The sequence below is a fragment of the Ammodytes marinus genome (assembly GCF_949987685.1).
Source record: "Ammodytes marinus genome assembly, chromosome: 12".
NCBI lineage: Eukaryota > Metazoa > Chordata > Actinopteri > Uranoscopiformes > Ammodytidae > Ammodytes > Ammodytes marinus.
Genome location: NC_137216.1, coordinates 10548414 through 10561917, shown reverse-complemented (window position 1 = coordinate 10561917; position 13504 = coordinate 10548414). Strand labels below are relative to the sequence as shown.

Here is a 13504-nt window from a genome sequence, read left to right as displayed (position 1 = left end):
GGAGGGATAGTGGATAGGGATAGGGTGTAGGGGGTGGATCTAGATTGGGCCATAGTAAAGCAAACAAAATACACAATTATTGTGCTCCATAATGGTCACATTTGAACACCAGTTAAGCAGAGCTTTAAACATGCAGGTGTACAATAGATCACAATGTCTAGAATTAGTAATCTGAAAACAACAAATGATACAGCAATTATTCAAATTGTGTCTGTAGGCCTTTTCATCTCTGCATCACCAAGTAATGCCTTTCTCAGGCTACATTATGGTGTCAAAACACTGAGGGGAAATCCTGCGAATTAAATGCACTGGTGCAAATGATATTGGCTGCTGACATTTTGAACCCTGTTGCAACTGTGTGTAGTTCATCCCTCGCCCTTAATGATCGAGTGGCACTCCACGGCCGCGAGGGTGACTCCACAGCGAGTGACACTCGCTCACGGAGTGGGAGTGCCTAGGGAGTCATTTGGGATTGGGCCTACTATTGGAATGCAGCTTCGGTGATCGAGGGCTTTATAACCCACTTACACTCGAGGCTTGGTGGTTTGGGACGGCACTCAATATGGCGGGCCCTCCCCGCGAACGTGCAAACGGAGGGATAGTGGATAGGGATAGGGTGTAGGGGGTGGATCTAGATTGGGTCACACATAGGCCTTTCACACCGCCGCAAAATCGGCGCTAGTTCTGGGCTTGTTCGGAGTTAGAGCCAGTGTTTTGGTTTCACACCGCCAGAGAGCCTGCTCCGGGCCGTAAAAACCGGGGGAACTCATACCCCAGGATTGAGCAGGGTTTGATAAGAACTGCTTGCGCCAGCGGCTGGGGGAGGGATTATCCTGACCAACCAGAGCAACTCAAACCTCATGCCCGCCATGTTTAAAAACACCGCTACTACGAGACGTAAACATAACATAATTACCGAACGTAGCGATCAAATTGACCGGCGAGAATACGCTGTATGGGTCCTATTTGCTTAAGAAAGCAAAGCGAGAGCCAACACGTGTAAAAATAAGACGTATTCGCCGCTGTTGTTGTGCTTAAAGCTAGCGGTAGCTTTAGCGTTAGCCACAAGAGCAGCGGCGTCGGGTGACGTACACACACGTTTACAGTGACGTCATGACGTTGCTCTCTTGCCGGCTCCATGGCTGTCTCCGGTCGATGTGAAACCAACCGGTTCATAACTGGGATAAGGCTGTAACCAGTTTTGAACTGACCCCAACACCAGCCTGGAACTGACTCTTGGTTCATTTTGGTGTGAAAGGCCTAACAGTGACACAGTGCACCTTTAAACTACATTCTCAGATTTGACCAGCAGAGTGTGCTCATGGTCTTCAGTGCCAAGACACAGACTTGGACAATAACTTCACACTGAAATACACTGTACATTTACAACAAAAATGGGAAAGTTAAGAAAAATGAAGTAAAATAACATCTCCATTCCACTTAACGATACCACTGATGAGAGTTCAGATGGCCAGAATGATGATTATTATGGTACCATCAGATCTGCTAGGCCTTGTTTAAGAAAATTGACCTTCAATCTTTGTTAAATAGTTACTTAAAATAAACCTTAAATGAATAATGTTCTAATTGATTTGTCTTGCATTACAGTTTATGAGATATATATCAATGGCACAATATACCCCAATGTATTCTCTCCAAAGGCACAACTTACACCACACCGGGGGCAAGTTGTGCCTCAAGACATCTTTTTTTCCGAAAGCTATATTTCTTAAAGGGTTTATTTCAGATCCAAAGTTATTGTTGTCAGCGATGCACCACATCCTGAAATATACGTACATATTTTAGTTGTAGACAAGATTACTGTCAAGGCCTCACTTTAAAGTCAAAAGTGGCACAACTCATCCCACTCTCTTAGCTCTACTAATAACTGCACTGCACTGTATCAGTGAAGGGATTGAATATTTTTTGCCTGATGTTGAAAATGTTATTGAAAAAGATGATATTGATATATATATATATATATATATGATATTTGTTTAACCCTTTGTTAGGATGATAATAAATTACTTAATTCACCGGAATTATTATGATTTTTATTATTATTTCACAGCGTTTATTAACAGCATCAAGTGACAATACATAAAATTAAATAAAAATCCTGTTGTGTTTGTAAAGTCATGTCAAAATTAAAACCCACTGCTTAGTCATTAAAGTAGCGAGGAACTTTAAAATATTTCTGAAACAGTCTCATTTTTCAAACAAGACCATCAGTGCAAAGAATAGTATTTTTATATAGTTTTTCGTAATGCCTTTGTTATGGGTACTCTCACCTAGGAACAACAGCTGGCTTAGTAAAAACAGGTGAGGAACACATGCGTTCATTTTAAAAGGAGTGCAGTATCCCTGCTATGAATTACCTCATATTTAAATAGGCTATTTCAAGTTTTTTCTCCAAAAAATACACCCGTCTATAGTGGCCCTAATAGGCCACTGTAGTTTCACATTACTGAATCATCACAACACAAAACAGTAACTTTGGAAAGTTTATTTAAATTTTCTCAAATTCTCAAAACTGAACAACTAAATAATTGACCATATTATGGGGGCGCTTGTGTTGTAGTGGTTAGAGTCTCCCCCCCCCCCATAGAGTCTCAGTCCTCTTCAAAGCAGACCCGGGTTAGAATCCAGCCTGGGTCGTTCTCTGCATGTCATTCCCCTCTCTGACCCATTTCACCTCTGTCTCTCCACACTGTCTAAAAAAAGCGTTAAAAAAAAGCCAAAAGAATGAATCTTTAAAATAATTCACCACATTATACAAGTTAGAAGTCACAACAATTGAATAAATCACATGGATTTCAAAATATTAAACATTTGATAAATGTCATTGTTACGGGTCCCAGGATTAGGGTGCCACGTGACAATAAATATTCTCACCACAGAAAAGGTGAGAAGCAATGAAGACACGGCTGGTTAGTTTGTCATCCAAGTTGCATCTATATTCAAATTCACAAATAAAATACAATACATTTCTACTGATTCTCTCTTTTGTTCAGTCTTCAACTGTATAAGTGCATTACATCTAGTTTATTATTATTCTAGATTCACACACACTTAAACATACACAAAGTATCACTCAGAGAAAGCGAAATGTTTTCAATACAAGGTAAACCCAGTTGTGACTCTGGATGTAACAGTTACACTCTTATCTTTAAACAGTATGCATATAAACATCATAAATTCTTCATAACTTGTAAAACTGTAGCCATAAACCTTTAACATTTACTCAAATTCCCCTTTAAGCTGCAGTGTGTGCGGGAGAACACACATCAAAATAACACTGTGCAAAATACACACAATAGAGCTGTTAAGCGGAAGTGGCGGAATTACGGGGCATGGGACCTCTCGGCTGAAAAAAAATAATGGGAGTCTATGGAAAGTAATCTACTATTTTCTGGTTCCAGTCATTAAATGCCTTGGATTACATATATGTTTTGTATGGGTCTAAATGATAATTTTTCATGTGAAGAGTTTGACGGTATGTTGTATGATCAGGGCCGTAGCACCAAATTCTGGGCCCCTATACAAAAAGTCCTGATGGGCCCCCTGAAAGGTGGCCTTACATTACACATGGCTCTCTGAGCCAGAAAACTCCACAATATTTCATTTGATGAATGACCAAATCATTACTTTTACCAGTGTTTCCCCCAGAAAATGTCTTAGTCAAGGTGGTCACTGGGCAGTGTCACAGGAGGCAAAATCTTTGGGGGTATTTTGCTCAAAGATGCCAATGCGCACTATAGAAATAAACAACTGTTTATTTGAATACGAAAATACAACAGACACTGACCTTACAGTTGTGCATGATCACTCTCATGCATTCATCAGACTTTTCTCTGCGCTGTCTGAGCTGATAGATAGGTTGTGTTGCCACAGTGATGTGGAGTCTTAAACTGTTCTAGCTTTGCCAGCACTTATTTCTGTACAGCTAAATATCCCCATAGAAACAACGCTGCGTTTATTTTCGCCACAAGTTCAATTCAATGTCGGCTTGCTCCTGCTTACTCTCCCGCACACATGCCTTAGTCATGCGCAGGCCCCTGATCTCCTTGCAAGGCTCAGGGGCCTATCATGAGCCAGTCAATTATTTATTTTTTTGGAATGGCATTGTTCAGGGCTTTCGAAGATCGGGTCCCCACATTTAGCTTGTTAAAAAAAAAAATAAAAAAAAATGGGCCCCCCTCTGCCTTGGGCCCCCCCACGACTGTCGCACTTTCCCCCGCAGTCCGTCGGCCCTGTGTATGATTATTCGTCTAACGGCTTTTGAAATTTTTTTACGAGAACAACTACAAGTCTTGTCGCCTCTGTGACGTCACCTCAACACATTCCCTCCACTTCTCGACTGACAGTGCTAATGCTAATGCTAATGGCTGGCGTGGACAACGCCAACAATCTCCCCACTCAAGAAATTGAAACTCTCCACATGTCCACTTGTGTAGTGGTTTTCGCCACGCTGAAGACTTTTGTCTTGTCATTGAAAGAAGGCGGTAAAGTGCATTAAAGACACAGCCATGTTTTTGAGCTAAGAGGGTGCGAGTGGTGGTGACGTATATCATAAGTGTCAAGAGCAGCGAAGAGCTGTAGTCCACAAAAGCGCTCTGCACAAAACCTGACCGTATCCAGCTTCTACTCGATAAATTGTTCCATTCTTTGCACGAAAAAATACCATCTAAATCCATACAAAACATATGTGTAATCGAAGGCATTTCATGACTGGGACCAGAAAATAATACATTTCTTTCCATTGACTACCGTTGTAATTTTTCGAGCCGAGAGGTCCCATGTCCCGGAAGTAAGCCACTTCCGCTTAACAGCTCTATAACCCTTACATCAAGCGGCACGCCTGCAAGACATTACGCAGGGCGAATAATAAACCCATATTCGGCGGAGCATGAGGCTACACTCATTAAAGTATTTTCTCTTCAGTTCGCTAAAAACACTCAAAACATGACCCGAGCTCATTCCACAGTTACCCATATAAAGCAAGGCTTAGCTTATTCAAAAGTTATACATACACTCAACAAAAATATAAACGCAACACTTTTGTTTTTGTTCCTGGGGACTCAGAACCAGTCAGTATCTGGTGTGACCACCATTTGCCTCATGCAGTGCAACACATCTTCTTCGCATAGAGTTTATCAGATTGTCAATTGTGGCCTGTGGAATGTTGGTCCACTCCTCTTCAATGGCTGTGCGAAGTTGCTGGAGACGGCTTATGGTGGAGAAATGAACATTCAATGCACGAGCAACAGATCTGGTTGACATTCCTGCTGTCAGCATGCCAATTGCACGCTCCCTCAATGCTTGTGGCATCTGTGGCATTTTGCTGGGAGACAAAACTGCACATTTCAGGGTGGCCTTTTATTGTGGACAGTCTAAGGCACACCTGTGCACTAATCGTGATGTCAGATCAGCATCTTGATGTGGCACACCTGTGAGGTGGGATGGATTATCTCAGCAAAGCAGAAGTGCTCACTATCACACATTTAGACAGATTTGTGAACAATGTTTGAGAGAAATGGTACAATTGTGTATCTGGAATGAATTTTAGATCTTTAAGTCCATCTCATGAAAAATGGGAGCAAAAACAAAAGTGTTGCGTTTATATTTTTGTTGAGTGTACATAGGATCTCAGAATTCAATACACCTTCATATTCAAACCGGTGAAGTAGGCCTTTAAACGTTTAAACCTAAATTTAAGCTCCTCCTCGATCTGCGAGCTGCAGCCAGGGGCACTTGGGAGCTTTCGCGCCTTAAGGGCCTTTCCCACCGCCGCGCGGCAACCGCCCTCTCAACCGCCTCCTTGCTGGAGGACTCCACCGGTGAGCCCGGCGTTTTTAAAAGCGGCTGCTGCCTCGGCGGCAATGACAGCGAGATGCTTCGGTGATCGTATCGTTAGGATAGCCCGACCAGAAGTCCACCACACTTATTTCTCTCTTTCTCTCTCGTATAACGATGTTATAGTCTCTCTATATGAGCTTTTATGAAGAATAAAAGTACAGAGAGAAAGTACAGTTCCGTCTAAAAAATTATTCCCCTAGAAAATCGGCTTCAATCACTGGTTCCAAATGTTTGTGTTCAACGTCGAATATATATCCAATCTTTTTTAAATGACAGACACTTTAACATTGACTTAATACATGGTAGAGCCGTGTTGTTTATGTCTGTATACTCCATTTGCAACGATGCCTTGTATAACCGACTTGCCGCCGGGCGGCTGCCGCTGAGAGTTTCGACACGGGGAAAGCTGAGCGGTTGGGAAAAATCTGTGCTCGTTCACGTGGGCGGCAACCGCTTCCTGGTCAAACCGCCGCGGCTGTACCGCCTCCCATGTCGCCTCCCATGCCGCCTCCCCTCAGCCGCCCTTCCCTCATTGAAATGAATGGAGGCAGCGCGTTGCCGCGCGGCGGTGGGAAAGGGCCTTTACGGTCTTTTCTCTCCCTTTGTTCTCAACGGCAGTATTTTAAAGTCTCTCAAGTTCGCTAAAACACTCAAAAACATGACCCGAACTTCTTCAACAGTTATACATATAAAGCAAGGCTTTAGAAGGTTGACATTTTATACCAACTACTGACCTGTAATATACAGAAAAGGTGAGAAGCAATGAAGACACGGCTGGTTAGTTTGTCATCCAAGGTTGCGTTCCGAATCGCATACTTTCTACTATATAGTATGTAGAAAAAAGATTTAGGATGTCCCGATTCTTGTGGCCAGATTTAGGATGGTTAGAAGTACCCGGATGTCCTACTTCATGCGGCCAAGATTGTTAGTGTTGAAAAGTGCATCCAATTTGGGCGATTCTGACCCACAATCCAGTGTGCACGTGAAGTGACGTAACATCGACGAAGCCTCCATAGAGCTGAATGTGGCGAATAAATGAATGTACTGGTCTCATACATTTATAACAATATCCTGAAGCCCTTAAATTCAAGAAAATTACCTTGGGCTAATTTAAATAAAATTAATAGTTTTGAGAGTACCACATCATCTTTACGAAGCAGAATCTACAGTTGTACATGCCTTCCTTTGACTAACTAAATGTATCCAACTTATTCTAGAAGGAGTTAACTAAAGGCGGCCTCAATACTCTGGCAGCTCGTTCCATGCTATTAGAACACAAATTGCAAGGACATTATTTCTCTATTCAACAATTACCAGTGTTAGTACAATAGGGCATTATGCAAAACAAACTCTTGAGGTGTTTATAGATTTCTTTCATTTTCAGCCCATATATAATTGGATTGAAGAGAGGATGATAGATAAGCAATTGTAAAGTCATTATGAAACGAACAATTTTGGGAAACTCTGTTTATGAGAATAATCCTTAGAAAATGTTCACTTCTCTGCCTGACACACACAGTTACACAGTGCACCTTTAAACTACATTCTCAGATTTGACCAGCAGAGTGTGCTCAAGTTCTTCAGTGCCAAGACACAAACCTAGACAATAACCTCTAACTGAAACACGATGTAAATTTACAACAAAAATGTGAAGGTTAAGAAAAATAAAAGGCAGATTTTGATTCTCTGACACACAAAGTTATTTAATGCACCTTGAAATGCAATTTCAATTCAAAATGTCTAATCTAACAATTACCAGTGTAACTACATTAGAACATTTTACGAAAGAAAATCTTTAGGTGTTTATAGATTTCTTTCATTTTCAGCCCATATATGATCGGGTTAAATAGAGGATGATACATTAGCAATTGTAAAGTCATTATGAAACGAACAATTTTGGGAAACTCTGTCCCCATTCGCAGTAAAAGCACATCGTACACAAGCAAACATGAGAAGTTGATTAATACAATAAGGTGTGGTAAACATGTCTGGGCAGCTTTTCTTCTTACTTCTCTACAACTTCTATATGTAATTATAAAAATCCTTGTGTATGTGAATAGTACAAAAATCGTAGGGCAAATTACCATATTTACTAGAACAACCAAACCATATATATTCAGCATTGTAGACCTCACACAGTGCAGTGTCTGAAATGTGCTGTTACACATGATCCCCTTCAAAGTAAAAGCACAGAGTTTTTTCTTAGCGCTCAAAACAACTGTCACAACACCTTGACACACAGGCACAAGCCAAGCTACAAACAGTAAAACATTCACATTAGTCTTTGTCATGATAGTTTGATATTGCAGAGGTTTGCATATAGACACATAGCGGTCATAAGACATAGCCGCCAGTAGTAAAAACTCAGAAGAAGCCAGAGTATAATATGCATAGAGCTGAAAGAGGCAAGTTGAATATGAGATGATTTGTCGATCTGATAGAAAATCGATTAAAAGTTTTGGGTAGATACCGGTGCTGAAAAGAACAGAGTTGATGAGCAAGGCAGCAATGAAAATGTACATCGGTTCGTGGAGGTTTTGGTGATTCCAGATCAGATACACAATAGTAGAATTACTGCATATTATCAGAATATACACTGTTAACATCATCACAAAATAAAGGTATCTGTATTTATCCACTTCCACATGCCCAGCAAAGGTTATAAAATATGTAACATTTAAATCATTGTCCATTAAGTTAATGAAGAATTATAGCTAGACAAATGTAAATGAAATAACCGTAACTCAATAACAGTGTAACCTGTAAAGGAGAGTCTCACCCACAGCGTTCCCATCGAAATGAACTGCCTAAGTTTCTAGATAGTATTTTTATCAGATGATTGCTTCACTCTCCATGGATCTAATTAAGTTAAAGTCGCCACCGAAAGATATCTGCACGTAAACAACAACTCACTCAAACTTTGGAGGCCTGAACTTTGGAAACATGACATCATAACGCAGTTTACTGATTGGTCAAAAGTTTGAAGTTAAAGCTTGCCTTGCACTCTTCACTCTTCACCCTTTTGACTGTTAACGAAACTACAACAAACTTTCTCTGCACAGTTTTATCTCTTTGCCGCGAGTATTTGACTTGAAAATGTTCAAATTCCCAGATAAGGATTTGAACACACAACCTCTGGGATGCAAACATCCCATTTGAGACACTTGAGCTCCAAGTGTGAAGTATTAACCCACCAGGCAACAAGCTTTGCCACGGACAGAGCGCGCCAACTCAAAAAAGTGGTTGAATCGCTCCCTGGCCCCGAAAGGACCGGATGTGCCACCGAGACCCCACAGAACACGTTTTGCGAAACATATTGCTCTAAACATGTTCTCCATATGAGGTATAAACCACTGATATAGTAGGATAGAATGTTATTTTTACCGTTTAACTGTTTCCGGGTAGAACATTTATGTTTTTTTCAAATTAAAATGTATGACAAACTTAAATAGAGTTTATGTTGTGTTTATATATATATATGCACACATGCAGAAACAATTTTTTTTATTTTAAAATGAGTGGGGTATGTCTGCTATGAATGACCTCATAATTAAACGTTTCAAGTTTTTCTTAAATAAATACCTCCGTCTATAGTGGCACTAATAGGCCACCATAGTTTCACATTACCGAATCATCACAACACAAAACTGTAACTTTCAAAATGTTATTGAAATGTTCTCAAATTCTCATTCTCTGACCATCAGGGCGCTTGTGGTGTGTGATTAGAGCCCTCCCATAGAGGCTCAGTCCTCTTCACAGCAGACCCGGGTTAGAATCCGGCCCGGGTCGTTCTCTGCATGTCATTCCCCTCTCTACCCCATTTCATCTCTGTCTCTACAAACTGTCTAATAAAATCATTAAAAAAATGCCCAAAAACTCATCTTTAAAATAATTCACCATAATATGCAAGTTAGAAGTCGCAACAATTGAATAATTCACATCAATTAAAAAAAATTAACAACGTGATAATTGTCATTATTACGAAGAAGAATCTACAGTTGAACATGCCTTCCTTTGACAAACAAAATGTATCCAACTTATTCTAGAAGGAGTTAACTAAAGGCGGCCTCAGCACATACTCTGGCAGCTCGTTCCATGTTATTAAAACACAAATTGGGAAGAAATGTTATCTCTATTCAACAGTTATCATTGTTACTACATTAGGGCATTATGCAAAACAAACTCTTATAACACATATTCTAAACACATACAAAAATGTATCTATTACCAGAGAACCTGGAACCAAACAAAAGACTAGAATATGTTTGTAAATTAAACTGTGGGCCCTGCTGCTGTAAACCACAACAGTGAAACAGCAACTTTTGAGGAAGCTTTCTAACTTCAAACAATGTCACATATTCCTGTGAGGAAAGTTTGTTTATTCAGTTATAAGAATATACCTTAGAAAATGTTCACTTCTCTGAAACACCCGAAGTTACATAGTGCACCTTCAAACACAGATGCTAAAGACATAAGAATAAATACTCTATGAATTACCAGTCTAAGAACATCAAGGCATTTTATAAAACAAACTCTTAAGGTGTTTGTAGATTTCTTTCATTTTCAGCCCGTATATAATTGGATTGAAGAGAGGATTATACATTAGCAATTGTAAAGTCATTATGAAATGAACAATTTTGGGAATCTCTGTCCCAATTCGCAGTAAAAGCACATCGTACACAAGCAAACATGAGAAGTTGATTAACCCATTGATGACAGCTGCTGCGCGATGCCACATTGGCTCTCCTGCCTGATGCTGCGTCGCGCAGCATTATTACTTTATCTAATTTTCATGGCATTCCCAGCATAGAATGCACTGTCATTGGTTCAAATACACATGAGGTGGGTTTTGTTGATTTTTTTAAGACCACGTGACCACCCAAAAGTTGTGTGGTTTGCCGAAAATCATGTCAATCAAAAAAATTAAAAATTAAAAAATAAAACAAAATAATAAAAAAAATACGCCAGCTATGTCGGCGACAGAACAGTTAGTGGCGTTTGGTGCGCAGAATCAAGGTCTACTATAGACTACTGACGAAAATCACACAACACATTGCATCTATTTATTAACAATATTTAATAATTTTCTAATTCATCTAATTTTGACGATTTTTAGAAATATTTGTTGGTTTGTAAGCGCTAAGGGAGCATGTTTAAATAAAACCTGTGAACCTTAACTTTTAAATGTATTTTATTTCATGTTTCTATGTGCTACACAGGCTTAGATATTAAGGTTTTGGTAGACTTGACAATTCGTACTATTTTTTCAGAAAACCCTCAGGCATTAAGGACATGCATCCTAGATTGCCATAGTCATCAATGGGTTAATACAATAAGGTGTGGTAAACATGTCTGGGCTGCTTTTCTCCTCACTTCTCTACAACTTCTATATGTAATTATAAAAATCCTTGTGTATGTGAATAGTATAAAAATCGTAGGTGAAATTACCACATTTACTAGAACAACCAAACCATATACAAACCCTATAAAGCATGCATTTTACCTGCTAAAGAGAGTAACCCCCCAAAACAAACAGCAACACAAAAGAAGAATGCATAAGTTTTGTGATGTCAATGGGTCACAGGCTTGATGCAGTTATTGCAAGCGAAGGATTGCAACAAAACATTAAGTCTTATTCACTTTAATTTATTTTAATTCTATCTGTTCCAATACTTTTGCTCACCTCCTTTTCAAATAATGATATCTTCTCAGTTGTGTATCAGATCCAGATGTTAATACCTGGAAATGAAAGCTGAAATGTTGATATATTGCCTCATCTTCATATTTTGGTGTCAAACCCAAATGTTTCCAGTCTACAGCAAAAATAAAGGAATTGGCCTCACTGTTCCAATACTATCGGAGGGGACTGTATAACACATAGGCTACTCTAAATACATTAAAAAAAAATATCTATTACCAGTATTAGTACACTAAAGGGTCACTACATAGTTTCAGAGGGGGTGGATTTGTTTACATTCACAGAGCATGCAGTTAGTTTACAAAAACGTATTTACTCTACATGTAATTCTTACTATTTGACTAAATCATTTTGAGGAACCTGGAACCAAATAAGACTAGAATATGTTTGTAAACCAAACTGTGAAACAACTTTTCAGGAAGCTTTCTGACTTCAAACAGTGTTCCAGGGATCACATTTGTTTTATGAGAATAATCCTTAGAAAATGTTCACTTCTCTGCCTGACACACACAGTTACACAGTGCACCTTTAAACTACATTCTCAGATTTGACCAGCAGAGTGTGCTCAAGTTCTTCAGTGCCAAGACACAAAATAACCTCTAACTGAAACACGATGTAAATTTACAACAAAAATGTGAAAGTTAAGAAAAATAAAAGGCAGATTTTGATTCTCTGACACACAGTTATATAATGCACCTTGAAATGCAATTTCAATTCAAAATGTCTAATCTAACAATTACCAGTGTAACTAGAACATTTTACGAAAGAAAATCTTTAGGTGTTTATAGATTTCTTTCATTTTCAGCCCATATATGATTGGGTTCAATAGAGGATGATACATTAGCATTTGTAAAGTCATTATGAAACGAACAATTTTAGGAAACTCTGTCATTCGCAGTAAAAGCACATCGTATATAGTCAAACTTGAGAAGTTGATTAAAACTATCAGATGTGGTAAACATGTCTGGGCAGCTTTTCTCCTCACTTCTCTACAACTTCTATATGCAATTATAAATATCCTTGTGTATGTGAATAGTACAAAAATCGTAGGGCAAATCATAACATTTGTTAGAACAACCAAACCACCTACATTCAGCACTGTAGACCTCTCACAGTGCAGTGTCTGAAATGTACTGTTACATATGATCCCCTTCAAAGTAAAAGCACAGAGTTTTATCTTAGCGTTAAATACAAACAACACAGCACCTTGACAGGTGGGCACAAGCCAAGCTACAACCAGTAAAACATTCACATTAGTCTTTGTCATGATAGTTTGATATTGCAGAGGTTTGCATATAGACACATAGCGGTCATAAGACATAGCCGCCAGTAGTAAAAACTCAGAAGAAGCCAGAGTATAATATACATAGCCCTGAACGAGGCAACCCAAATATGAGATGATTTGTTGTTCGGATAAAAAATCGATTAAAAGTTTGGGGTAGGTAGCAGTGCTGAAAAGAACAGAGTTGATGAGCAAGGCAGCAATGAAAATGTACATCGGTTCGTGGAGGTTTTGGTGATTCCAGATCAGATACACAATAGTAGAATTACTGCATATTATCAGAATATACACTGTTAACATTATCATGAAATAAAGGTATCGGTATTTGTGCAGTTCCACATAGCCATCGATAAGAAGAAATGTTACATTGACTCTATTATCCATGAAGGCTGTCCTAGGAGAAAATATTATAAGTCTTATTTTGAAGTTCACATTAATGTTAACATAGCATACAAACCATGTATCTCTCACTGCGCAGTATATGACAGTTACAAGCACGTATCAACACATGATAGCACAGAAAGTGAACGGTTTGAGTCTGCGGGTTGTTTTATCAGAATATTTCAACCTCGATGGATCTCATTAAGTTTTCATGGAACTCTAGAGGCCTTAAACTTAATGATGTTATTGTCTGATGTCATGTTTTGCAATGCCCAGTTAAAGTG

General features: G+C 39.1%; 2 protein-coding genes across 2 annotated transcripts; both read right to left on the bottom strand.

Annotated features, from left to right (window-relative positions):
- Window positions 1-7628: 7628 nt before the first annotated feature.
- Window positions 7629-8552, bottom strand: LOC307258752 (olfactory receptor 11A1-like; the record flags this gene model as incomplete). The annotated part of the gene is made up of 1 exon (XM_080038407.1): window positions 7629-8552. The coding sequence occupies one exon, from the start codon at window positions 8550-8552 to the stop codon at window positions 7629-7631; it is 924 nt and encodes a 307-aa protein (XP_079894533.1).
- A 3753-nt stretch (window positions 8553-12305) lies between these two features.
- On the bottom strand, window positions 12306-13223 carry LOC307258751 (olfactory receptor 2T27-like; the record flags this gene model as incomplete). The annotated part of the gene is made up of 1 exon (XM_080038406.1): window positions 12306-13223. One exon carries the CDS (start codon window positions 13221-13223, stop codon window positions 12306-12308), a length of 918 nt encoding a protein of 305 aa, XP_079894532.1.
- Window positions 13224-13504: the final 281 nt, after the last annotated feature.